The sequence below is a fragment of the Paralichthys olivaceus genome, chromosome 15 (genome assembly GCF_024713975.1).
Source record: "Paralichthys olivaceus isolate ysfri-2021 chromosome 15, ASM2471397v2, whole genome shotgun sequence".
Lineage (NCBI taxonomy): Eukaryota > Metazoa > Chordata > Actinopteri > Pleuronectiformes > Paralichthyidae > Paralichthys > Paralichthys olivaceus.
The window spans coordinates 19,066,976-19,091,989 of NC_091107.1; the positions used below are offsets into that span (position 1 = coordinate 19,066,976).

A 25,014-nucleotide genomic window follows, 5' to 3' on the forward strand; every position below is an offset into this window, starting at 1 on the left:
ACCCATGTGACTTTGATGGAGGCTGCCAGTCGTACACGTATCCCTCCCTCACTCTGATCTCCCCTTGCTGCTGTGCAGGTCGCCAGTGGCCTTTGGCACCTCATTTCCATTGCGTGCCAGCTGAAGGCAAATATGCCCTCCTGCCCTCCTTTGTACGTCACCCAGCTCCAATTCCTCACTGGATTCTCTTATTGTCCCCTAACAGAGCCAAAGGCCAACCAGCGATTTGCATCTGACAGGTGGAGCAGGTAGTGTCTCTGTGGAGAATCAAGGCGGCGAGCGTATGCCACGCGTGATGGCGAGGATTGGAAAAGGAGCGAGCAGCTCAGAGAGCGGTTCAGTCTATTTGCCAGCCGATTGATGAAGAGCAGAGCAGAGGGGAGTGGGTGGAAAGGTGGAGATGGATAGAGAAAAGATGATTAAATGATCTTGTGGCTTTTTGTCAGGTACAACAGCAGCCCTCCCTCCTTCATACCCTCTCAACATGACTGACTGAAAGAGAGGCAGATAAAAACAAGTGAGATCCAACAAATCAGGTTAATGAACATAATATTCTGACAAGTATCTGCTTCTTTGAAGGCTGTTGAACTCAGTGTTTTAGATGCACTGCTGCCTGCTTCATCATACTTTCTGCTGTTAAAATGTGTATTGAATTCTGCTTATGATAGAGCAAACAATTGAGATGAGAAATATTTAGCAGCTTTAATCAGGGATCTCTGTGGTCATTAGCTCATGTACACTGTGCTGCTGACAGGTGGTGTTTTCATCGCACAGGTGCACAGTGTTTCTCTGGTTCTCCACACTGGCCTTGCTTTTTGCTCCTCTTTTTATTGAGGCACATGCAGTATCTCGCTGCAGGGGAGATGACATTCTAAAATCCCTGACAACCTCAAGTCTTGAGTCGAGTTTCGACATACTTTAACAACACAGTTTGTAATGGAGAAGGGCCCCTGAGGGGTCCTTCAGGGAATTCCTGGGGACCCTGAGGCAATGTGAGAAATAGTTTTCGAATGAAATTATAATTTCATTATGATTTAATTTAGAGGTCAGGCAGAAGGCGGGTTTCTGGGAATTCTTTGTTCATTTTGAAGAAGATGCTCAGAAAGTCACTGCACCTGAAAAAGATGGTTTTGCATGTAACTTCCCCTAAAACTGCAACATGTCTTTTTTGTACAGACTAAACAAATGAGATCTTCAGAGGTGCTGATACTTAGATTGTGTTACTGTTGGACCATGCATGGCTGTAGATCCACCAGATACCAAACAGCCAGGAAAATGTTATTCTATTTCTCCTCACAACTTTTGACAAGAACACATATTTCCCAAACTGTTAAACTATTTCTTTAAACCTTCACTATTTCTCTTCTTTAACCGTTAGCCTATGTTGGACAGTTAAAATATAAGAAAAATGGCAGAGAAAGACAAAGGTCCACCATCCAGGATTTGAACTGTGGACAACCATTAGGTCACTGGACGTCTCTTAGCTGTCTCTGTCTGTCTGTGTATAATCATATATAAATAGGAAAATACTAAATCAGGTGTATGGCATCTCCATGCCTACACATTCCTGATTAGTATTGGTGTTCATTGTTATCGTGTAAAGTGAGAGCAGGTCAGTGGTGAAGTGAGGACATGTGGCAGAGTAATAGAGCACGGAATGTGGCAGATCGTGAATGCTGATGAAAGTAGACACGGAATTACCAACCTGAACAAGATAAAGTCGGTTATAGGTTATAAATGTATCCAGGCATTTTCGGTCAATCCCCAGCCCTGCTTCCCACCATGTTAAACAGCTGATGTTTGCAGGTGTGTGTTTACCCCACATGCTCAGGCATGTGCAGTTGTGTTTGCTGCACTCGTAGGCTGTGGATGTTTGCAGAAGGGCTGAATTTGATGCTGTGTTTGTGCGTCACGTGTGGATGGGTCGTGTGAACACCCCTGCACACACACAGATCCAGGAGACAGGAAGCAAGGGCACAGAGAAAGAGAGAGAGAGAGAGAGAGAGAGAGAGAAAAAAAGTCCCCCTGCCTCGTTTACTGTACTTTGTAAGCTTCACTAACCCCCTGTTCATTTTGTGTGTGGGTCAGTTAGAGAAGCAGCGGTTAAGCAACGTGTCATGTGCTCATGTGTTGATGTTTCTTTGCTCGCTTGGCCAAGTGCTCACCAAGCACCTGTTAAGTTCAGTAAGGCTCATATCTCATGACCTGAAATACTACCAGTGCGCAAGTAAAAAGTAAAAGCACATTTTGTTGTTTATTAAGGTTGACAAAGACAGATTACAAAATTATTTATATTTAGTTATATAAAGTAACAGTTTCAAATTGAATGAGCCGTACTCTAATCACTAATGTGATCATTTAGCCTGGGACAGCTGGCATGTCAGATAATCTTCTTAACCAATCGTCTGGCACTGACGGAGCAATCTGTACAGTCACATTTATGAAGAATTGATTTGAATCTGGTTTAATGCGGCCAGGCGTGTGCGCGTGCGTGCGTGTGTGTATGTGAGAGAGAGAAAGTTGGGTTGTACTTCTGCCCGCTGGGCCACAGATGGCAGCCCTCTACCTCGAGCTCACAAGTGCCCCGGCAAACACAGATGTGTGTGAATGTTTAGAGTCAGTGTTTCTTTGCATGTGAGAGGAGAACACTACACTGCAGTTCTGTTGATGTCTGCAGAACACAACACATGTTTGTAGTTCCGCTGTTGTCCTTGATCTCTCACTCGCTTTTCATTACCTCCCCCTCTTTGCTCTCCAGGCAATTTCCCCCCGTTTTCTACATGTACATATATGTATTATACACCACAGTATTAGCAGCATGTACATTCTTGTAATGACATCATTTTCTAAATATTAGATTATTCCTTTCAAGCGAGCCTCAGATAACCCCACCGGCCCTTTGCTACCCTGCAGTCCATGGTTACTTTTGCTTCCACTATTTGTCTCCATGCTGTGCAATGAGAAGGGTTCTCTTCAGCTTGTCATCCCATTTTTAATTATTTTCTTGCTTTTCACATTCACCCTCCAGGCACTTCGGTGACGTGCTCTATTGCCATTAAGAAGACCCCTCATTATGTCGGCTTTTAAGATGGCACTTTGGAGTAACAGCCATGACTTTGAACACAGTAATGCGTCCCCTTCTACTCCCCCTTTTACCCATAAGTCAGCTCAGCTCTGGGACTACCTCTGTCCCTCCTCACTTTCATGTTTGTACTTTTTATTTACAGAATGGCGATGTGGAATAAAGCTGCAACATTCCTGCCTTGAACAGGCTGTGTAAGAGAAGCTAAAGAAGCCAAGTGTAATTTACTACTCCAGCACTGGAGCAGTCATGACACACCTCCCAAACAAAAGCGTCTTTGCTCTCTGTGCCAGCATGCGGCCTAATTCCCTAGTTGTCTTTTCACTACCTCACCTGGCTGCTCACCAGTGTTTTTCTTCCTGTGTTTGCATTTATCCACAGCTTCTCCTCAGTCGACAGCTGGTAGTAACTGTTTTTGTTTTACTTGCACAAGCATATTTTCTTCTATCAAGGGTTTTTCTGGAGGGCTTAGACACTTGGATGATTTTGGGGGATGTCCTGAAGGTATCAGTCGTTTTCTGCATCATACAAAATAACATTACTGTGAATTGATTTGAACTGCAGTTTTTTTTCATCCTCCCATACCCATCCGATAATTTGGTGTTTGGTTTGGTGTCTGCAGTGTTATTTTGGCCCAGTTTTTACTGGTTGTTTATCAGTGAGCATTGTCCCTGTAATTTTAAACCGAATAAATATACCTGTCATTTGGGATGGATGAGAGCGAGCTGCATGCTGGACGCCAAGAAGCCAACATGAATTGATTTCCTCTGTAACAGCCGGGCATGTTCCAGCAACATTCAAAAAACTTCTGCAGGTCAAACCTGACCAAACAGTTTTTGGTTGATTCACTCTGAAAGACTCGTTATTGACGGACTTGAAAAGAACCCACAAGCCTGGCAAAACAGACTACAGATTCCATGGTGCATGATGATCTGTAAAAGTAAAAATATAGTATCAAGAAAACACTGATACTTTCTCCAGTCAAAAACAATATTTTTTGTAATGAATGACCACACTTTTTTTTAATCAAAGATTTAGAAAAAAGGGTAAAAGATGGTATCCTTTCTCAAGAGCTTGTATCCCTGAATGTTCTGGCATCATCTGAATAAAGCAGTGCTCATTCACCTGAGTGCAGCCATTGACAAATCAAGTAGCTGTTTTGTTCCAGTACACAATTCCCCTTTTGCATTCCCCTTTTTTGTGCAGCTCAAGACGGCGATAACACATAGAAGGAATTTCATTCAAAAGAAAGACCACATTTGGAAAATACGTCATACATCAAACTACTGGATTTGTCCAGCCCAGATTCCTGAAGACTCACAGCAGCTTTAGAAAGCGGGTCTGGTTTCAGCCTGAATGTCCTGTAACTCCGACTGCTGAAGCTTTACATTAGCTTGGATGAACTTAAGAATTGTATTATTTTTTGTCCCACCATCACGTGGCTTCAACACGTTCCGGAGGGATGACTTCCACACTGCTTTTGAGTTTGCAGAGACCTATAATTAAGTCAGTCTACACACACTGATATTAGAATTGTATTTTCTTTATCCACTACTTTATTACCAAAACATTGGTATTTAGCTGAAACTGCTGAGGATGTCTTTTCACCTTCATTAGCCTACATTGCCTCCAGTCAGGACTGTTATCAACAGTTAATATCACACATTTATAGCCATTCATTAACAAGCACCACCTTATCTTAACCACTAAAACCAAAGTCTAAGATTAATGCCAAGCTCTGGGGGGTTAGGGCATCTCTTCAGTATGTAGGTAGTATTATCTCATTGAAGTGCGCTTTCTCTCTCTCTAGCTTGCTCTCCCTCTGCTCCTTTTCTTTAATCCTCTGCTGAGTAGGTGTGCCAGAGAGAGACGGGGCGAAAAGACTGATATTTGCTTAACCAAATCCTCTGAGGACACAGCCCACTTTGATCCACTTCCAAATTCACCCCTTCGTTTGGTCATCTGTCACTTGCCCTGTCTCCCGCTCTCAGCGATTGTGTAACGTGTGCGTGTCTGTGGGCGTGTACGTTGGATGAGACTAGGCTGAAAGAGAGAGAGAAGTCTTCAGACAATGGTCTGCATTTTGCTCTGCCCCTCTCCCATCTGCCTCGTCCTTGCTTTGCATTTATTCTTCAACTTGACACTTTTGTTGGGTGTGCTGTTGAGGTCAGACTGGCACAGGCAGGCATCGTTGCAAGCAAAAGAGCTTGTGTGTGAGAGAGAGAGAGAGGGAGGGAGGGTGGGTGGGTGAAGTTGAGTTTGTTGGCTACAGGGTCAGTGTTAGTCCTTTGTATTACTCACAGCTCTATCCACATTGGACAGACAAAGTACAAACCACCTGTGAGCACTGCTTTGTTGACATTCTTCCATCCTGAAGTCTATAAAGGATGCAGCAGACACTTCATTATCATCTTCAATAAAGAGCTGTCCAGCTGTCTGAGCAATTTGATATAAGCATATAAGGCTTCTTTTATAAGACCAAAGGCTGCACAGATTAGTACTTTCTTGCATCTACCTCTGGCTTCATTCTTCCTATCGAGGCTCAGTCACGCTGAAGAAGAACATGAGCGAGAATAGAGATTCCGTTGCAGCCTTTTGCAAAAAAAGACTGGTTTTTATTATCATATTTTCTCTCTCTACCCTTCCTCTGGCTGCCCCCCCTCTGTGAACAGGAGCATGAACTAGTACATCTGATATGCTTCCTTTTTTTCCACAGCAGTCACTCACTCTCTGTCAGAGTTATTCATTGCAGGCTGCACCTCTTTTCAAAGGTGAACATTAAAGTAGTGTGATCCCAAAATACCCATCTCTTTCTTTCTCTCTCCTTCCCTACAGTGAGCACCTATCCTGCGCCTTTACTTTCTTCCTGCACGGCGAGAGCAACGTGTGCACCAGTGTGGAGATCAACCAGCACCAGCCCATCTACCACCTGACGGAGGAGCACCTAACTCTGGCTCAGCAGGCGTCCAGCCCCTTCCAAGGTGGGTCTCCAAAAACACTTGATGTCTTTGAACTCGCGCAACCGCCTGCGCACTTAAAATCCAGCATGTTATGTGATGGTGCAGTAAAACCAGGGCCAGTTAGAAACCACACAGCGTATTTAACCTCATCCTGCTGAGTTCACTGTGGGGTCACATAGTGCCCCATGTTTTCTAAAAATCTGATCAGCAGCTCAGCAGCTGGATAAACAAATGAACAGTGTCATCCTCTAGTCACTTTGATATAACCCTCGAGTGGAGTGCCACACACAGTTATGATGAGGACACATCGTTACCCTCGAGTTTTGTTCAAATCTGATCAGCACTGTCTGAGAGAATACATGTGACAGATGAACAGAGAGAGCCCATTAGACCAAGCCTTATTCAGTGGGAAAACATAAATACTGCTCCAATCCTTTGCTCAGTGTTTTCTCTTTGAACTTTTGGCGTCAGGGCTGCCTGGGAATTCCTCATTCCAAGGGAAAAGGCTGTAATCAGCTGACAGATTCCAGTAGAAGTCCTCTGATATGTTCATGTGTGAACACATGCCTGCTTTTGCACTCTAGTGGCCAGAGCAAAATATCTGGTTGCCTGTTCTGGCTATATTGTTTCCCTTGAAACTTCAGCTGATGATAATCCTCAGATGAAAAGCAGCCTTGTCTGGATAACATTTTCTAATAAATGGCATAAATGTCTATATTTTCATAATAAGCAATCAATATTGCACAAACCTGAACAGAAAAGCAAAATCGCACCAAAAATTGTTGGCGCTATTTTACTGAGGGCACCATAAATCTTTAAAAAAGTCATTACAAAGCAACTACACATTCTCTGGATTTTATTATGCCTCTACACAGGTGGCAGAGACATTTATTCAGGCTATTCGTCTGTTTGTTCCTTCCGTCTCTCCCATTCTAATGAACATCTCTTCTGAACACCTCAAGGGAATTTATTTCAAATCAGGCACAAATCACTAGAAGACTTGAAGATGAACTCATTGCAATTGGTTGTCAAATGCCTATAACTCAATTTCATACACTAATTATCACTTTTATCAATATCCTTTTTTTAAGTCCTCACTACATGTATTATGTGGGTCTGAGCAGAATACAAACTGCAATTTGACTGGTTGGCAAAGGTATACAGCGATGAGTCAGTAGTTCTAGTCGTTGAATTCTAAGAATAATGTCGTGTTGCTTAAAACGCAGCTGTCAAGGGTCAAAGATACATTTCTTACCTGTAGCAGAGGTGCTGTTGCCTGTGCTTCTTTTAGGAATTACTGATTTTATCTAAAAAACATTTGGCCTTATTTTGTTCACACCCTACTGCTTTTTGTGGAAGCACAGATTCAATATTTTTATAAGATATCCATCCAATTCTAACTCACCCTACTGGGTTTATTATTTATTGGGCCCATCAGTTCACCTCTTTGTCATCACTGTCTGCGTACAACACCATATTTTAGCAGAAGGTGAGATAACAGTTTCTGTGTCAATATCCTTATTGGGACAGAAAAAGTTTCATCCATACTGCATAAGATTAGTTTGAAAAAAGCTTAATGTGTGCACTAAAACACAATTTTATCATTAGGATTCAAAGATGCCATTTGGCTCAAAGTATTTTCACTTGTTTTATAGTAGTAAATGGAGGAAATGTGCTTTCAAAAGTATATTTTTTCATATCTTCTTGCAACATTAAACTTTAATATTAGTGTAGGAGAGTAAAGTTTTAAATGAAATTAATTAGTAAGCTTTGTGTGTGCTTTCTTGGGTGCTGTTGTCAAGATGATACATACGCAATCCTCCCGTCAGGCTGTCTTTCATTACACTGGCGCACATCCAGTTTAAAAGAAAAGCCTCTTAGTCACTTTGAATTACAGTGTAGCGCAGTTATGAAAATCTGTGGCCCTAATGATATTCCATCATTGGCTCTAAATTTACTGTCCCACCCCGAGCCAAACACTATAATCCCAAAACCATTGTTAGCTTGTATCTCCTCTCACATACAGTGACATTAATGTAATGACTGTAATATACATATTGTCTTATTTTGCCAGGGGATGGGAATGGTTTGCTTTCTTAATAACATTATTACATTAAAGTGATTTAATATGAGTATCACACATAGATCCTGGCGTTTTCTATCATAAGTGAGGCATGGAGAGCTGTACACAATCTTCTTCCTGCATACTGACGCCCCATGATCATTCCCTCTCGTTGATTGTCACATAAAAGAACACACATTTTAAATAATTGTCTTAATAGGAACAAGTGCTTCATAGAAAATAGACAAAGCCTGACTAAAGTTTGAGATTAGTTTTTCAATGACTTTGCTTTATAAAAGCTTCAATTATTTTCCTGATAGACACATGAACCCTAAGGAAATGTTTTCTTCCTTTTATCCTCCCTGTCTCTACATCCTGAGGGGTGATGAGGTCCTGTCTGTTGTTTTTGAAATTAAACAATTAGTGGAACCTTGCGTATAAATTCAATTTGAGGTTTTGTTAGGGTTTTCTTCTAGTTGTTCAGTATGGTGATTCCAGTCACTAACTAGCAGTTAGTTAGTTTTGACTCATTTGAATCTTCTAAGAAACCTGTCTGCACTCTGTTATCGTCCTTTCAATTGTCCCAGTCATGTAGCTCCAGACAAATCATGTGAGTTTCCCCACAGAAACACACACTCCCTTTTATTATGAGATAAAACATTGTCTCAATTAAATGAAGTTAAGTGTGCGGAATTCTTTGTATTTGTGTTGACACTGAACTACCAAAATTTAATGAATTACCTCCAGCTATGAGGATCTGCATTTGTTTTTGTTTATTATTATAGCAGGATTACACCGTAACCACTTCACTGCTTTTATGTTGTGGATAGGTTGGGCATTAACCCATAAAACCTTGGTCAGGGGGCAGATCCAGGAACGTTTTCAATTTGAAAGAGTGTGCTTTTTAACATTTTCACTGATTTCACATTGAATAATTCATGGACCTTGTTGTAAATGTGGTTTCATAAGGGGACTGTTGTGCCGTGGTCAGGGTATGCCTTCTCTGTGTGCCATTATAGTTCTTATTTTGAGGCCATTGAAAATACCTCCTAGTAATCCCATGTTGAGAACATCGATTTTTTTTAAGTAGCCTGATGTGTATGACTTTTATGATCTCCCTGTTGTGTCTGTGCGCAGGTGTGTTTTCACCCAGGCAGTATATCTCTAGCTTCCTAACAACCCATCCTCTCTCTTCCCCCCTCACCTCTGCCAAGCTTGGTTTACTGTGCGGTAGAGCGCTCCGGCAGGCAGACCTCTCCAGGATGTGACCTCATAAAAGGGCGCAGAGTGAATGTAATGAACTCTCAGCCCATTACACTGATCTGAACACATTTGACATGTCTTCAGGGAGCCAGAGATAGACTCGCAGGCAGAGAGAGATAGAGGCAGCGGTAATGGAGGAATGGAGGAAGGGGAGGTGGTGATGGGGGTACGGATGGTGAACCATTTCATAATTGTGCTGAATTTGATCTGTTCCACAACTGACCTCAGGTCTTAAGCGTGTGTGTGTGCGCCGCAAAAAATACAGAAATTAAAAGGAAACTATTTATATTTAATTAATATGATTGTCCATAACTGGATGTTGTTGTTGTGTTCTTCTCTGTTGTGATGTTTCTGCTGAGGTAGGACTGTATGTACTGTAGGTGAAACATTATGTTGAGGGGGCATTCAGGATGAGCTTCATGTTATAGCTTTAAAAAAGCCTTCTTAGAAAATGTTAGGAATGCCACCCAGATTCCTTTCACAATAAAAATATTATCTCTATAGGTGCCTCACTTTGCCTAATGCTTAACAGAGCTGCTAATACCCAACCCTATCTATCACCACCACCTGCCAACCACATCCTCAAAATATCCACGAGTGTTGGGTCTGTACATTAGTTTTTTCCTTCAAAATAGTAATTTTCAAACCTTCATAGTGACACCTGTGGTTCCCATGGTAACAGCAAGCGCAAGAAAACCCTCCTCGAGCACCTACTTTGGCAGAAATACAATAGCAGTGCAGAGTAAAGTTGCAGAAAAGGTGGACGTGTGCAGCCTGTCACCTGCAGCTCTTAATTTAACACTTCACTGTTGCTGCTCCTGTCGCTCCCATTACTGTGGCATTTAATTAGTCTCAAACCAGAGCGAGGGTTGAGGGGGTGTTGTGTTGAAGCAGTGGCAAGTAGGGCTGGATGATATGGCTAGAAATTATAGCAATATCAGAGAGAGATCACAATAGTTTCCACATTATTATATAAGTTTGAAGATTTTTCTCATGACTTAATGTTGTGGTTTTTAACTAATATGAGCAGAAAATAACAAACACTTGTCATACAGTGAAATATTTTACATATGTGTAGTCGTTAAACCCCCTTACTGTGTTTGCACAATGCATTGGCAATATATTGATATGTACTGAACCTTTCTGATTTTGCTATTAATGAAAAGTATATTGCAATAGTTACTATATTGTTGTATTGCCTGGCCTGTACAGAGGGTTGAGCTTGTGTTTGTTGCAACCATGTTCTTGCTGGACCTTATTTTTGCATGTAGAGCAGGAGAGATGTCTCATAAGAGGGTTTTGTTTTTGCATAAACTGTTCTCTGTGTGCATGGACTTTGTGTCACAATACATTATGCCTTCACAAAATAAAATACAAATATTCACAGATTTATTCTTTTGTTGACGACTGTAGCTAGCACTGCAGAATTAGTTTGTTTCCTGTGTCTGCGTCACAGTAAAGGCCTGTTGCCAATCAAAGGCTTTTAATGTGAAGCAGTAGCCATAAAAAAGTTTTTTTTATTAGCAGTGACATCTGACGGTATATAAAGAGAATAAAGAGCAAGGTTGATGTCAGTGAAGTCAGATTGCACTGGAGAATCTGACTCCTGTGTAGGGAAAGTGAAATTCCACTAAACTGCTATATAGACATGGTAATATGTCAAAGGCCACCTGCAAAATAATGCAAACCATAAATAAGATAAAACATATTGACTATTTTATTGAGGATTGTGACTTTATGAGTAGGAGTTGAGCCTCACCATCTGCAGGACATTTTGTCGGAAAAAGGCCCCACTCCCTTGATCCCCCTCTACTAAAACACTGCTCATGCATCATGTCCTCCTTTTCCTACCATTTTCTCTGTCTCCCTCCATTTTCCCATCCTGGAAGCTCATCTACGGTCCAGCCCCAGGATCAATACCTGGAGACAAAGGCCATACAGTCTAGTAATGACATACTAGAAAAGCAGAGCAGATCGGGACATTAACAAATGCTCCCTCACACACCCAACCACCCAGCCAGTCTGTTCGTAGAACCATTTAAATGGATTGCAGACGCAGAGACAGAAAATGGAAGCATTACGAGCTGACGGGCCATGCGTTCATATATACATGTCAGGTTGATGTGCATGTGGTATCTGTGCTCATATGTCTGAATTATGCATGTTAGTCCATGGTAGTGCTTTCATTCACTGATGGATGTAGATCTCTTCTGTAAGCAGACTGATGGGCTCACTGTGTGACTCCTATATGTCTGTGCAGTCAAATGTGTTTGCAGAGGAGTGGCCCTTTTTTATAAGCCTCTGTTTATGGGTTCTGGGAGGCCAGTGCTTGCCAATAATTGGCGTCTGGATTGCTCTGTAAGTATTTGGTGAGTCTGCCGGGACCAGCTGAGTCCAGCGGTGCTCCAGAAAGATTCTGTCCGAGATGACAGAATCACAGGGAAAGGGAGAAGTAAGAAGAGATGATCAATATAAAAAGAATTTAGATAAGTATGAGGGTGAAAATGGGAAGAGGATATAGGACAGGGAATGAAGGAAACTATAACGTGAAGGCAGGAAGAAGGACATGAGATAAGTGATGGAGCTGAAGAAAGAAAAGTAAGGAGTGGAAGAGTGGAGTAAGGATTCAATGCAAAAAAGGAAGAAAAGAGACAAGAGGTGTGAATGGAGGTCTGGGGAGTAGAGAGGTAAAGTAAGAAGTGATGGGAGAAAAAGAATGAATAGTTCAAGAACTGAGATAAGGGGAAAGAATGAGAACGGAGTGGAACTGTGAAAGTAATAGAGGATTTTAGAATGTAAGATATAGGAAGTAGAAAATGAATTAAATTGGAAACAGACACAAAGAAAGGAGAAAAGAGAGTTGGTAAAACATGGACGTTCTAAGGTTATGCAGAGGGGAATCTTGGGAGGAAATGGATTCAGAGGTGAAAGAAAGAAGAGTGGGGGATTAGTGTTGTCAGAGTGATGCAGACATGATTTTGCCACTGCGTCTAAGTATAAAGTAGAGTAGTACTTATGTTGACTGACATGTTCTGTTTTTCTCTCCTTTCCTTTCCTTTCCTTTCCTTTCCACTCTACCCCTCTCTCTAGTCATCCTGAGTCCTTTCGGCCTGAACGGGACATTGACGGGACAGTCTTTCAAGATGTCAGACCCACCCACTCAGAAGCTGATTGAGGAGTGGAACCAATTCTATCCCATCGGCCCCAGCACTAAGGGGGGTGTGTCAGAGGACAAGGTGGAGGACATGGATTGGGAAGATGACTCTCTGGCCTCTGTGGAGGTCCTCGTCGGTCAGTCATTTTTAGAAACATACATCACTAAACTGTTTCTCTTTGTGTTTGTCTCATTAGAACGTAGATTGGATGCTTTGGTTGAACCTGTTTGTTTTCTTTCTGCGTGTGTACAGGTGGTGTGCGGATGGTGTACCCAGCCTGCCTGGTTCTGGTGCCCCAGTCAGACATCCCTGTTGTGGCCCCTGTGGGGTCCTCCCAATGCACTACCGTCTACTCGGGTGGCCACCAAGTGCCTGCTTCCCAGCGAGAGCCCGCCATTTCTTTGGTGACCCTCACCCCTCCCACATCGCCCGAGGAGACGCAGACAGGTAGTGGTACACATTGTGTGGGTTTATATCACTGAAGAACAATGATTGTCATGGGTTGCTCTTAGAATGATCTATACCATTGAATTGATCATTTTTTGTCAAGTGGTCCGTTGACCTTGCCCTCTCCCTCTCTAGTGGACTCTCACTCGGCCAAGAAGTGGGTTAGTATGCCCTCGTCATCTGATGTGTTCAGCGTGGACAGAACAAGTCACCATGGAGGAAAAGTTCCACGCCGACTAGCCACACAGGTGGTGGAGCGTGTATGGCAAGAGTGCAATATCAACCGAGCCCAGAACAAGTAAGTTACTGTGTCGAGGAAGCAGCACAAGGTCGTGTTTGATATCAGGGCAGATTCAAAATATGAGTTTTGCGCTGCGATTGGTCATTTGGTATCAAAATCAATTCACAAATGGCACAGTGCTGCCATGTTCTTGCTTTCATGTTTGCAAGCGTGGACGGAATAATAATTTGTTGTTCAGGTTGTCTCCTGGCATGAGTTCCCTGTTTGGTCTCCATGGGCCTGGGCAAACTCCAAAAAAGTGTTTCCCCTCCAACACCCTATCTGTTATAATTGTCACCGTTGATGGTTGTGAGTTGGAGATATTATGGCGGGGGTGTTGTTTATGTAATTGAAGCACTCAATCAAACTAATAAGATGCCAAACCAAGCCAGATAAATGTGTGTCCTCATCTATCTTCTTGCATGAGTTGTGTTCATCAACAAAATCGTCAACAAATTGTGATTAAAGCTTTCATATTGCAGTTTTCTCATTGGGTGCCCAAAAAGCATTTGATCGGATGGAGTGAGGCTTTGTGCAGTAAACTGTTCGCACTCCGCACGCCGGTGTTCCTTCAGGCGCCTGTTTTGGTTGTAATATTTTCTTTTCATTAAATACACAATAGAAAAACTTCAGTGCAAAAAAAAAAAAAAAAAGATCACTCAACTTCTCGGCTCTATCATCGCATTCAGGAGAGGCTGACAGGATGAGCTGTTTTCTCTGCTAATGCTCCTCCACTAACGTTATTTTATTTTATGAGCACTTTTATGAGACGTAGGCTTAACAGGCAGAGAAAAGAGGAGCACGCTTGTGTGGCAGTGTTCAAGTAGTTAAGTACTCGAAAAGTTGAGAATATCATTTTCATTTTAAAACTGCTCATCTAAGCCTTGTACTTCAGCTCTGCATTGGCCAGATTCAGTATTTTTTAAACCTTGACTAATGTGTGATCACAGGTTTCTGTGTTCCACATTTAAAGTTAAGCTGGTCAAAACTGAAAAGCCTCTCCCGCTGACTGATGTTCCCAACAGCACTGTTGCCCTTCAATGTTTTGTTTCCCAGCACCTTTCAACTCCAAATCTGCCATATACAGTTAGCAATGCTTTTATGTCTTAAATGTCAAACCATTTTCTCCTGTATTTCATTGCATTTCACCAGTGAAAAATCTTTCAATAAAACGAGATGGAAATGCCGATCACAAGTAATTAAAGTAAGATTTAGCTTGCAGTATTGTCCCTTGGTCTTTTGTTTTATTCAGCATCAGTGAATCTGACACATTGGGAGCACCCTGGGATCTGTTGCCCCTTGACCAAGCACAGAATGTCGGCTGTAGTTAGCTGTTGGCTTGTCAGCCAAAATATTATTGCTCCGAGCAAGACTGTGAAATTAGCCTCAGCACAAAGCTTTTACCAATCACCACTGAATAGCAAAGAAACATGAGATACAGCAGTGCCCCTTGAGGATTTGTGTTACAAAACTTGAAAAAAAAAAAAAAGCAAGGGTCTCTCTTCACATGAGTAACACCGGATGAAAAATAGCAGAGGAAGTGATTAGATTCCAGTCACAATTCTCCCTCAGAAAATTTGTTTCACAGTGTTGTTTTTCTCCCCAGGCGGAAGTTCTCAGCTGCAACCAACGGTACCTGTGAGGAGGAGCTGACGGAGAAAGTGGGAGCCTGGGATTTTGTGGAGCCTTCGCAGAGGTCGTACTGTAGCTGCTCGAGGTCAGTCACTTCCCGCGCGGAGGTACAGTGTGTGCAGGTATAGCTCATGTAGTATGTGAGCTCAGAGACATGTCCAGGTTATACAGAGTGTGTGGAGCTCTGAATACAGGCGCACAGGGCCACTGTCAGCATATTCTATTATATATAAAATATTATACTTCATATTTTTTATTTATCAGTTTTTATAAAGTGACAGCCATGCCAAGGCAAAAAAAACCTCTGCTGCACTTTGGGTTTCTATAAGTGAGACATTTTTATTTCTGCACTGATGGGGATAATTTAAAGGGAGAAAGAATAAATTAACCTCTAATAGAGCACTTAAAGGATACTGTGGTAGTAAAAAGAGCATGTGTTGCATGCTCTTACTGTTAACAACCATGAGCTCAGAACATGTTGAACTCATTAATGTGTGTGTATGTTTAAATAACTACGCCCTGCAACAACGGTCCACGATATGCGGGACATTAAGTTGTCTTGTGTGACTCTTTAGACACTTTCTGGACGTCACTCAACAGTACATGGTAGAAACTTGACAGGTACACTACTGAGTAGGGGGGTGCTTGGCTATCCTCTACTGAGAGCAGGCTGCAGCTATAGTCCGACTCAGTTTTCTTATACCCGGGTGATTCCTGCACATTGCACACCAGTTGAGATGGATATCCATAGATAATAAAAATCTATCTGACTTAGTGTGGCCTTCTCACCTCGGCCATGTGTCACCATGCGTCTCCACCCCCTGGATCTCTTGCCCTCTGCAAAGTCATTTGATTGCAACCCTATGATGTTGTGTACACCTTGTACAGTGGTGGGCCACTGCTTAAAATGTAAATCCCTGAAACACTTGCCCAGGGAGGGGAGAGCAGACTTGGACCACAGGCGAGAGCAAAGTGGAATGGGCCAGTCAGCTGGAGCACGTTCATTTGTTGAAGCCACCCAGCACTTTGGTGACACAGAAACAGGGAAGCTCCTCTCTTTGCCAGTTTGAATGGCCATTAGCTTTGTTTAGTAGGTGGAAGCCTTCCATGTCTCTGCTTAGTTAGACATCTAATAGTCAGGACATGTGCACACCCCAGCCATTACAAAGACACAGCTTCTTAAACAATTCCCTCATTTGTATCCAAATAGTAGTCTGAGTGGTGACCCAACACAGAGAGGCTTAAGAAACACTGAGGCTGACTTGAGAGACTCTGCTGTGTGTGCACAGTGGTGTAGATGAGTTTTTCAGTGTAGTGAGGGAAGGTGAGCAAGAATGTTTTGGTTGGCTGTCAGCCGCGTGGATGGTTACAGAACGGGCCAGCATGGCCTATTCTTTAGTTTCTTTGTTCTAAAATTGCCATTCTTGCAAATTTGCAAGATACAATGACAAACTCACCCTTCAGTGTGGAAACAGGTTGGTCTATGGAAGACTTTAGTTTGACTTATGTTTAATGATGTAGGATTTATTAGGGCTGTTTTCAGACATGCGCTGAACTCCAGATAATCTCGCAAATGTCCAAGTCAGTAGCTGCGGATATTCGCAGGATCTGCTCCCGCCAGCCCCCTAGTAAAAACTCTTGTTAACATCCAAGTTAGCCCATGTGAGAATACAACAGAAGGTTCTCTGTGATTGCGTGAGTGTGTTGATGACGTTTCTAGCATGTGACCTATTCAAAAATGAAAAAATACAACAATACAAATCAAAAAGAAATATCTCAGGAAGAAAAAGAGGAGCCATGTATGTACACAGCGTTTGGTGTAATGAGGTGATGTGCTGTAAACTAAAACTGATCTCCGCAGTGTAATTAATACGTTACCTCCTGTGTTTGAATGCAGCACCACCCCTCACCTGAACGCTCTATCGAGATTTCTTTGTCGTTGTGAACGTGTCTGACCGGAGAATCTTCGGCGTCGTCTGTACCAAACATGCATGTTCCCTTACGTCTGGAGAATATGATTTGTAAGCAGAGGCATTTTTTTAGCAGCTTAATTTATGATTGTATTTTCGGACACAATTAACCTTTGGTTTGGATAGTGCACGTGGCCATATTGCGATTTCAGTTCCATTTCCATTAATTGTTAAGCCCGGGTGTGTAATATGGTTTGAAAGGTTATCTCTGCTGTCATTTAACAACATTGTTTCACTGTATTTCCCTGCAGATATAAATCGGTGAAGCAGCGAACAGGCAGCACCCCAGGCCAAGCTCAGTCAGCAGGTCAGCCTTCCCAGACTCCGACCAAGCACAAAGCTGGAGGAGAGAAGCCTGAGAAAGGTGACAAGCAGCAGAAAAGACCCCAAACACCCTTCCATCATCGCAGCCTGACCAGCGACGAGACCTCACTAGAGACTGAGACAACTGCAGGGCAAAGGTTGGCAATGAGGAGCCAGGATGGAGGAAGGTTTCCTAGTATTCGCTCTGCAGATGTGTCTGGCATCCAAAAAGCCCACCAGCTACACAGTGGGGGGGGCAGCGCGGGACCATCAGAACAGGCCAACTCCCCCCAACCCCCACCACTTAGCCCCCACCCCTGTGAGCGCAGCGAGGAGTCGGGGGAGGGCATGAAGAACCCTTCAACCCCCAACAGCCAACACTTTTATCAGCCACCGCCGGAGCCTTGTCTAGTCAGGGTGAAGGGTGGCGGCGAGGAGCTCGGAGGTTCAGAGGGTCTGAATCAGCACTTCCACTCGCATCAACCCCATTCTGGAGTATACTCTGACCCCCCTGAGCCCACCGTGTACGTGGGAGCAGCGGTCAACCTGGAGGACAGCTCTCACGCGCCATGGCGGTTATTCAACCTACCACGTAGGAAAGAAGCCGAGGTGCCCACACCACTGCTGCCGGGGGACAAGCTGAGGGACGAGGCATCAGCGTCACAGGACAACCTGGTGTCAGTCACAGAGTGAGTGACATTCGCCAGCTAATATTTTCGCTTCCACCCTTTCCCTCCCTATTACCCCTATTACAGAAAGTCCCTGAGGCCACTTTGCAGCACTTTCTCTAGTCCAGGAAAATTGTTTGGAAAGTGTAATGATGCAAACCCACCGTGTTGCTCTTTCTCATTCTATCTTTCTCTCTCCCAGTTCCCCCAACTCATCCCACCCCTCATCCCTCAGCTGCAGAATATTCAGTATAGTGCTAAGCTGCACACAGCATGTTAATCTCTTGCTATGTGCCCTTTTGACTTCATACATTTCCAATATGCAGGGCCAGCATTACTCATTTATCCCAACACAGAAACACACACACACAAACATGGGAGCTAGGAGATAGGAAGAGTAATGGTAGATTTAGACGAAGATAAACATCCGCTATTGAGACATGCTGGCTGCTGGCGATCAGTTTGGCAGGTACTGAAGAGAGACCTGCACCAACACGAAGCTGGTAGCAAGGTAGCAGATCACAGATTGACAGAATAAGAGGGTGGGGGCTGTCCAATGTGAAGACACACAGGGCGACCAGCGGGCCGTAGGGTGGCCGTAGTGGGAATTATCATCAAGGTTATGGAATCCCAAGATGCCAGTCACTTGTATGGACAGTTCTAGTGAGCTGTAATCCCCATGGCCACAGCTCTTGAATGGCTTCTAATCTGTGGCCCAGGCCACTGCACACCATCATCTCACATCAGAGCCGGACAGGCATGACGAGAGGACAGAAGTACAGAGAAATGTAGGAGGCAGCGAAGGGGGGAGATAACACTTAAGCTGGGTCAGTCCCTCCTCTGTCTCCGTGCAGCCAGCGGTTCTCTTCTTTTCCCTCCCTCCATGTTCTTTCACCTATGAGGAACAAGAGGGGCGCAGTCGTAGCGACGTAAAGAGATTTTGATGCCGTGTCACAGCAACAGGTGATAAATGTGTCTATAAGAGTTTGAGCAGTCAGTGCAGCAGTCACCATGTTTCCATCAGTCTGCCAGAGACGAGATTGTCTGACAACGAACGTGATGCATCAGTTGTGTTGCAGGAAAGCTGTCAGATTTGTTTGCGATCTCTGCCATTTCTGTTAGTGCAGATAACAATGCAAGCATCACTGACATATGATATCAGGCAGCATCAGGTCCAAATAGAACAGAAAATCACTTTAAGTTGTTTTTCTTTTTAATGTGTAACTTTTATTACCAATTTATCAGGTTGGTAAAATGTAGCTCTTGCCATTCACATTAAGAATGAGGAGGTGGTACCTAATTGTAAATTGTTCTGATCTCTCTCCATTGCGCTCTTCCCAGAATCATGTCCACATCCAAATGGCCACTGAAGGTGTCAGAGGAGCGTGTTCAGATGTATCGAGCCAGGAGAAACCAGTACTTATCTGCTGCCATAACTGACGGAGATCACGAGCCGGAGGTGGACCCCTATGCCTTCGAGGAAGGTGATGTCAAGTTCACATTCTCCAACAAGAAGGATAAGGCTGGCGGAGAGCGTGAGCCAGGCAAGAAACATAAGGTAAGTGGAGGAGTGAGGAATGCTTTGATTTGTCCAGGACCACCTCACGTTTAGCTCGGTTGCCTGGGACAAGTGTATCCGCTACACACAAGAGAAAATGTAAGGGCATAGTACAGATATTATATTTCATCCTCTGTGCATTATTAAGAAATGGTATGGGACACAGATGAATAGCAAACACTTCAGGGCATCAGATTAACTTCACCACTGGTTGCACTGGTGCTATCAACTTTCTCAGTTGGGCACATAAACACATGATTTGGTCACGCCCCTCTCTGTTCAGGGATTACCCTCATGTGACAGCTGAAGGTGAGGAGGGGGTCAGTGTGTCAGGTCATGCATCGGTCACTGCAGGGTTTGTTTCTTATTCTTGGTGTGCAACTTCAAGTTTAAACTGTGTTGACCTGGTAACGAGTTTAGAGTAGCCTGCAATGGTCAGGCCACATTCACCTAGTATAGAATTTCCCTCGTACCACAAGCAAGGTATTGCATCAGCTATTGTAGCTCAAATCAGTACTCTTTCTTCTTCACTGGCTCAGTTGGTTTCCCCCCTGCCTATACCTGCACTCTCCCTGCAGCGTGCACGCTCATCATCGGTTGTGTCTCAGTCAGAACTGCTTGGATTTGGGGCACAGTGCCAGCAGGAAGAGTGCAGGTGAAGCAGAGTGAGTCACTAAAGAAAAATGGTTTCAACCACAAAAGGCTAAAAAACAGCTCCAAACATCCCAAATCATCATCATTATGCAGCACTGTGAAATTTGAACTCATAAAGAATATGCAAGAATGTTTCCAAGATTTAACGTTGAGGGTACCAACACATTATTTATACACTTATCTGTATAAACATAATTTCACACTTTTAACAGCATCTTTTTATCAATGTTCCACCCCAATGCTTCACAGTGCTACACCTGTTTTACTTAACAATACTCGGTTCTTTTATTGCACCCATACGCTTAAAATTATCATACAATTGTTTGTGTGTGACCTTTTACTCTAATCTTAAAAAAAAAATCGTTAAATTTAAGAAGAATTCACACTTACAACCAAAAACACACTAATTAATGGTAGATTATCACACTAGTTTTAAGCCTCGTAATGCAGCTCAGATTAATCATCTAGCAGTGTAGCTCATATTATGTTTGGAAAATGATACAGCTCTGCTGCCACTTGTTATGCTGGTTTTGTTAAACTTCAATGTTTACTCCACCGAATGTATCGTCACACATCACAAGGAAACTGCATGGCCCCTGAAAACAGCTGTTTGCTATGGAGGGAAGTTTTTTTAAAGTTAAAGAAAAAAAATAACCCTAATGATATCATCATGATAATCTGTGAATGTGCTGAGACCTGAACATTTAAACACAGGATGTTCCTAACCAGCAATAGTGTCATTGTGGGAAATGTTGGAATCAGTATTTTTGTTGCTGAACCCACACACTGCAGTAAGAGTTGGGGTGTTTCAGCCTGTGTCGCTTTAATTTTGACCATTCTTTTGTTTGAAGCTGTCTCTCACAGTCCTCCAGCTTTATGGAAATTAAGTACAAATACACTGTGGTTAGTTAACCTGAAAGACATGCCATACCGAAACTTTACCATCATTGTAAAGTACTCCACTCTGCTTAAAATTGAGCCACGCCCCAGTGCCTTTTCCAAGTTGGCTGCTTTCAGTCTGGTTTGCAGCCACACCCCACTGCATGTAATGCAAAAAAGATTGAGGGAAACCACTTGATCCATACCTTCTTCACTAGTTACCCAGGGTGAAATCAGGACAAGAGGGCCGACTCCAACATCAGGGAACAGGCCATGTAGAAAATAGGCTATCAGCATCCACAGCAATACTGCACTAAAAATAACAGTGTGACCGCTTTCCGCATACATCCGCATTCACTGCCCAAAACTAAATGAGCAGGAAGCCCTGAATCCCCATTGTTAGATGAAGCCAGAGGAACACCAAGTAGTTAGCTTGTCCAATTTCCCTTTTCTATCCGATCTGTCCTCTCCCTCCTTCGCCTTCTCACTGTATTCGGCAGTGTGTCGGCTCTGGTTCCAGACGGGGGCCACCTGTTAACCGTGGGTTGCCCCTAGCGTGCGATGCGTTTATGTGTGTGTGCCTTGGTCTGAATGTTTATAGGGGGCTTCACGGAGCCTGGAGTTCGAACCACAGCAACAAACCTGACTCACTGAACCGTTAAGCTGAAAAACTGCACTCAAATATTTTCCTCCCTTCTGTCTGGTGAAGACCTCGCTGCATGCCTCCGGTCTGTGTCGGGATGTAAGGATGAAGGCAACTCTCAGTGGAGTGTAGAGTCCCCAAAGAGCAGCCTGTGCAATGGAGCCCTACCACTGTCTGTCTGCTATTAGTGTGTGTGGGGGTGTGTGAGCACCATGGACATGTGGATTCCCTTGTTGTGTTTGAGTGATTTTTCTCAAGAATGGTTGTCATTCTTCGTTGCTGTATGACACTTAAAGTCTAACCTGACTGATGTGAAAAATTAACAAGGGACATCCATGTCACATTTTCCTTTCTTAGATTTATTTATTCTAAGAAAATAAAAGACTGAGACACCAGTACAACTTCCTCACCTTGGAAGCTTAATAAGATTTTAAGTCTTCATTGTTTGTTGTTCACTATCGGCTGAAAACAAACCGTTTGCGAGCACCTTCCAATCATCCGACTTTTACCTCCTCAAGCTGGATAGTTACTGACTCTGCTGCAGGCCACACAATACATGTGCTTATAAGGACTATCATCTGATCACCATACCATTGCACAGAAGTTGTGCAAAAATATTCAGTTTAGTTTAAGGTATATGCATGGAAATTCTTAAATATGAGATGGGAGAGAGAAACGAAGGGATGATCTCATGCAGGCAGCCTTGGAGTTGAAGAAGCCCCTTGCAATATGTAAAGACACTATACACACTTCCCCACCCAAGGCCAGGTTATTGATAAGGGTTAAGGCGTCATTACCACTTATAGATTGTGGCCTTGGTGCGGATGTTGTGCTGTGCTCTAGATTGGTCCTTTAAGGGAGACAGATTAAATCCTGCGTTACACAGAGAAAAGCCCTGGAGCGCAATGAAATCAATGACCAAAACATAACATTCCTGTTCCACAGCTACAACTGCTCAGAACATAGTGTACACAACTTGTCATAAGAGCTCACACACACACACACACACACACACACAGACACACACACATGCACGTACATGTACAGAAGGTCAGCCCATCCAGATATTGATGTCTGGGTGGGAGTGTAAGAGTCCATTCCTTGGATCATGATTTCACAGTGATCCACACTGGAAATCTCATTTGCCACAGCAGAAGGAGACCTCTGTCTTTTATCCAGTATTCTGTCCAATTTGATCTGCATTATACTGCTATTTCTTTCATCTCATTTTTTGCTTTTGTTTTGATCAGTGGTTCTGTCATAAATTTAGTCCAGCAAATTAACTTTATTTATTTCCATATTCTTAATCACAGTTAAAAGTTAGAAGATTTTAACACAGCAATTAAACAGGTCATCCAGCCATGGGGCTTTTATTAACAACTTGAAATGCTTTATCAACATGGGATTGTCTTTTAATAAACAGTTTATCTGTCTGGATTGAGCAGTGTTTATTGAACTGGTTGCGTTCATTCAGTAGGTGTGGTGTCTTCCTTTCTGACCTTCTCATCTTTCTCTTCTCCCACAGGGTGAAGATGGAGGATCAGGTCCATCAGACGGTAAGGAGTGTATTCACTTCATAACAGCTGCTTTAGTTTTTTTTTCTCCTGTGACTTCACTGCTATTACACAAACACGCAGTATCCCACTCTTAGAGAATCTAGACAGTGACAGTACAGTCAAAATACCATGTGGTCATTGAGATCCAAAGACACAGAACATTGAATATAACTTGTCACTTACACTGTGTCTTAAGGAAAAACATTCCTTCACTGAATAAAGAACTTTCTTTTTATCATTTTAACAGATTTGTTGTAACACATACATTTTAATAAATCTTATGTCCTGGCTTCATTGAATCCAGTGACTTGAAGTCTGTTGAAGTCCAATAGCATTGACAATCATTTTTTCAAAACAGGAATCTACTTGTGCATATTAACAGTTGGACGTCTGATTTAACATTACCTGTATATATGTGTTGATAGATGCTCAGCGGGCGGCTGCTCACAACCGCATTGCTCCCACCAGCCTCATCCATGAGACAGACCTGGTGGTGTCCATCAACGACCTGGACAACCTATTCAACTCGGACGAAGACGATCTGGCGGTGAGCAGAGACCTTGGCTCACGCAGCTGCCAATATTTCATTACGCAGGGTAGCCTGGCACTGTGTGTGTGTGTGTGTGTGTGTGTGTGTGTGTGTGTGTGTGTGTGTGTGTGTGTGTGTGTGTGTGTGTGTGTGTGTGTGTGTGTGTGTGTGTGTGTGTGTGTGTGTGTGTGTGTGTGTGTGTGTGTGTGTGTGTACTCTCACTGGCATTCATGTGCCAGAGCTGTCTCTACTCTGCCCATCATTTGCTGACAACTCTCACAGCAGTTCCTCCAACAAGACGTTGTACGTTATACTGACTTCAGGCCCCACGGGTGTTAGAAATATAACAGGAGTAAATTCAGAGCAGTATTATTAACTGACATTTTGAGTTACCAAAATTGTCAGGTGCTATAAAATTTACTTTTTTGTTCACAGCCTGGTTCTCGGCGACCGGTGAATGGAACCGATGACAAATTCGGCAACAAGGAACCAAAGGCATCCACTTTGGACCCTGTATCCTGCATCAGTATGTATCTCTACACTCATGTCATCATCTCCTTTAATCCACTCAATACAATTAAGGCTTTTACTACACAAGCATCACTGATGCTCATGTTTGCCTTTTCCACCTAGTGGTGAAGAATATGGCTGTAACTTGACAGTGCATCAGTGATCACTCTGTAGCTGCTGTCTTGTGCTCTATGTGTGAGTGTTTCCTTAAAGTGACGTGTCTTAATGTGTTGATTTGAACACAACTATAAACAGTTCTTTCGGTGGTTTTTATTGTTATGTTTGAGCTCAGGGACACTAATGTAGAAGTAAAGACAATTTAATGACACTGTTCAGTAGATTTTACTGTGAGGTGAATTGCTCTCATATTAACAGTTTCTCCATTAGTTTTATGAACGAATAATTCACAGACTCTGCTCTTTTACCATGAATTGTTTCCTTGAAATATTACTAAAAGTGTGAGACTACATATTCCCTCCATTTTCTCTGTGTATATATTTGCTAGAGGCTTTTCATTCTGAGGTTGATTCAACTAATGTCAATGATTCACAAACTGTGCCCTGACCCCAGAGGGGGATAGATGATGAGGATGAGTCTTCTGATGCTATCGTATGCTGGCCCTTTTTTTTTTTCTTTTACCTATTTTAGTGTGTTGCTACCCTAGTTACTCTGAATGACTAATAAATATGAACGAGTATGTTGGAGAAAGTTTCAGAAACGCTGTCTTTATGTAAACAAAAGCAGTTCAAAAAGAAAACTCTCCAGCTTTTGAATAAATAGTTCATGGGAATTCTCTAAATTCTTAGTAATATGCAGTGAAAAAATAGTCGTGAACGTGCAAAGACAAACCATGTTATCATTTC

At 42.9% G+C, this 25,014-nt stretch overlaps 1 protein-coding gene across 1 annotated transcript in view; it reads left to right on the forward strand.

Moving 5' to 3' along the window:
• The window catches only part of med13a (mediator complex subunit 13a), a 77,438-nt gene that overhangs the window by 35,501 nt on the left and 16,923 nt on the right, over positions 1 to 25,014 (forward strand). Inside the window, exons 4-13 of the mRNA XM_020085754.2 lie at positions 5,918 to 6,063; positions 12,458 to 12,658; positions 12,775 to 12,969; positions 13,105 to 13,267; positions 14,856 to 14,966; positions 17,103 to 17,843; positions 19,164 to 19,380; positions 23,082 to 23,112; positions 23,538 to 23,659; positions 24,077 to 24,167. Of these exons, the coding sequence (XP_019941313.2) occupies positions 5,918 to 6,063; positions 12,458 to 12,658; positions 12,775 to 12,969; positions 13,105 to 13,267; positions 14,856 to 14,966; positions 17,103 to 17,843; positions 19,164 to 19,380; positions 23,082 to 23,112; positions 23,538 to 23,659; positions 24,077 to 24,167 (2,018 nt within the window). The remainder of the gene's footprint in view (positions 1 to 5,917; positions 6,064 to 12,457; positions 12,659 to 12,774; positions 12,970 to 13,104; positions 13,268 to 14,855; positions 14,967 to 17,102; positions 17,844 to 19,163; positions 19,381 to 23,081; positions 23,113 to 23,537; positions 23,660 to 24,076; positions 24,168 to 25,014) is intronic.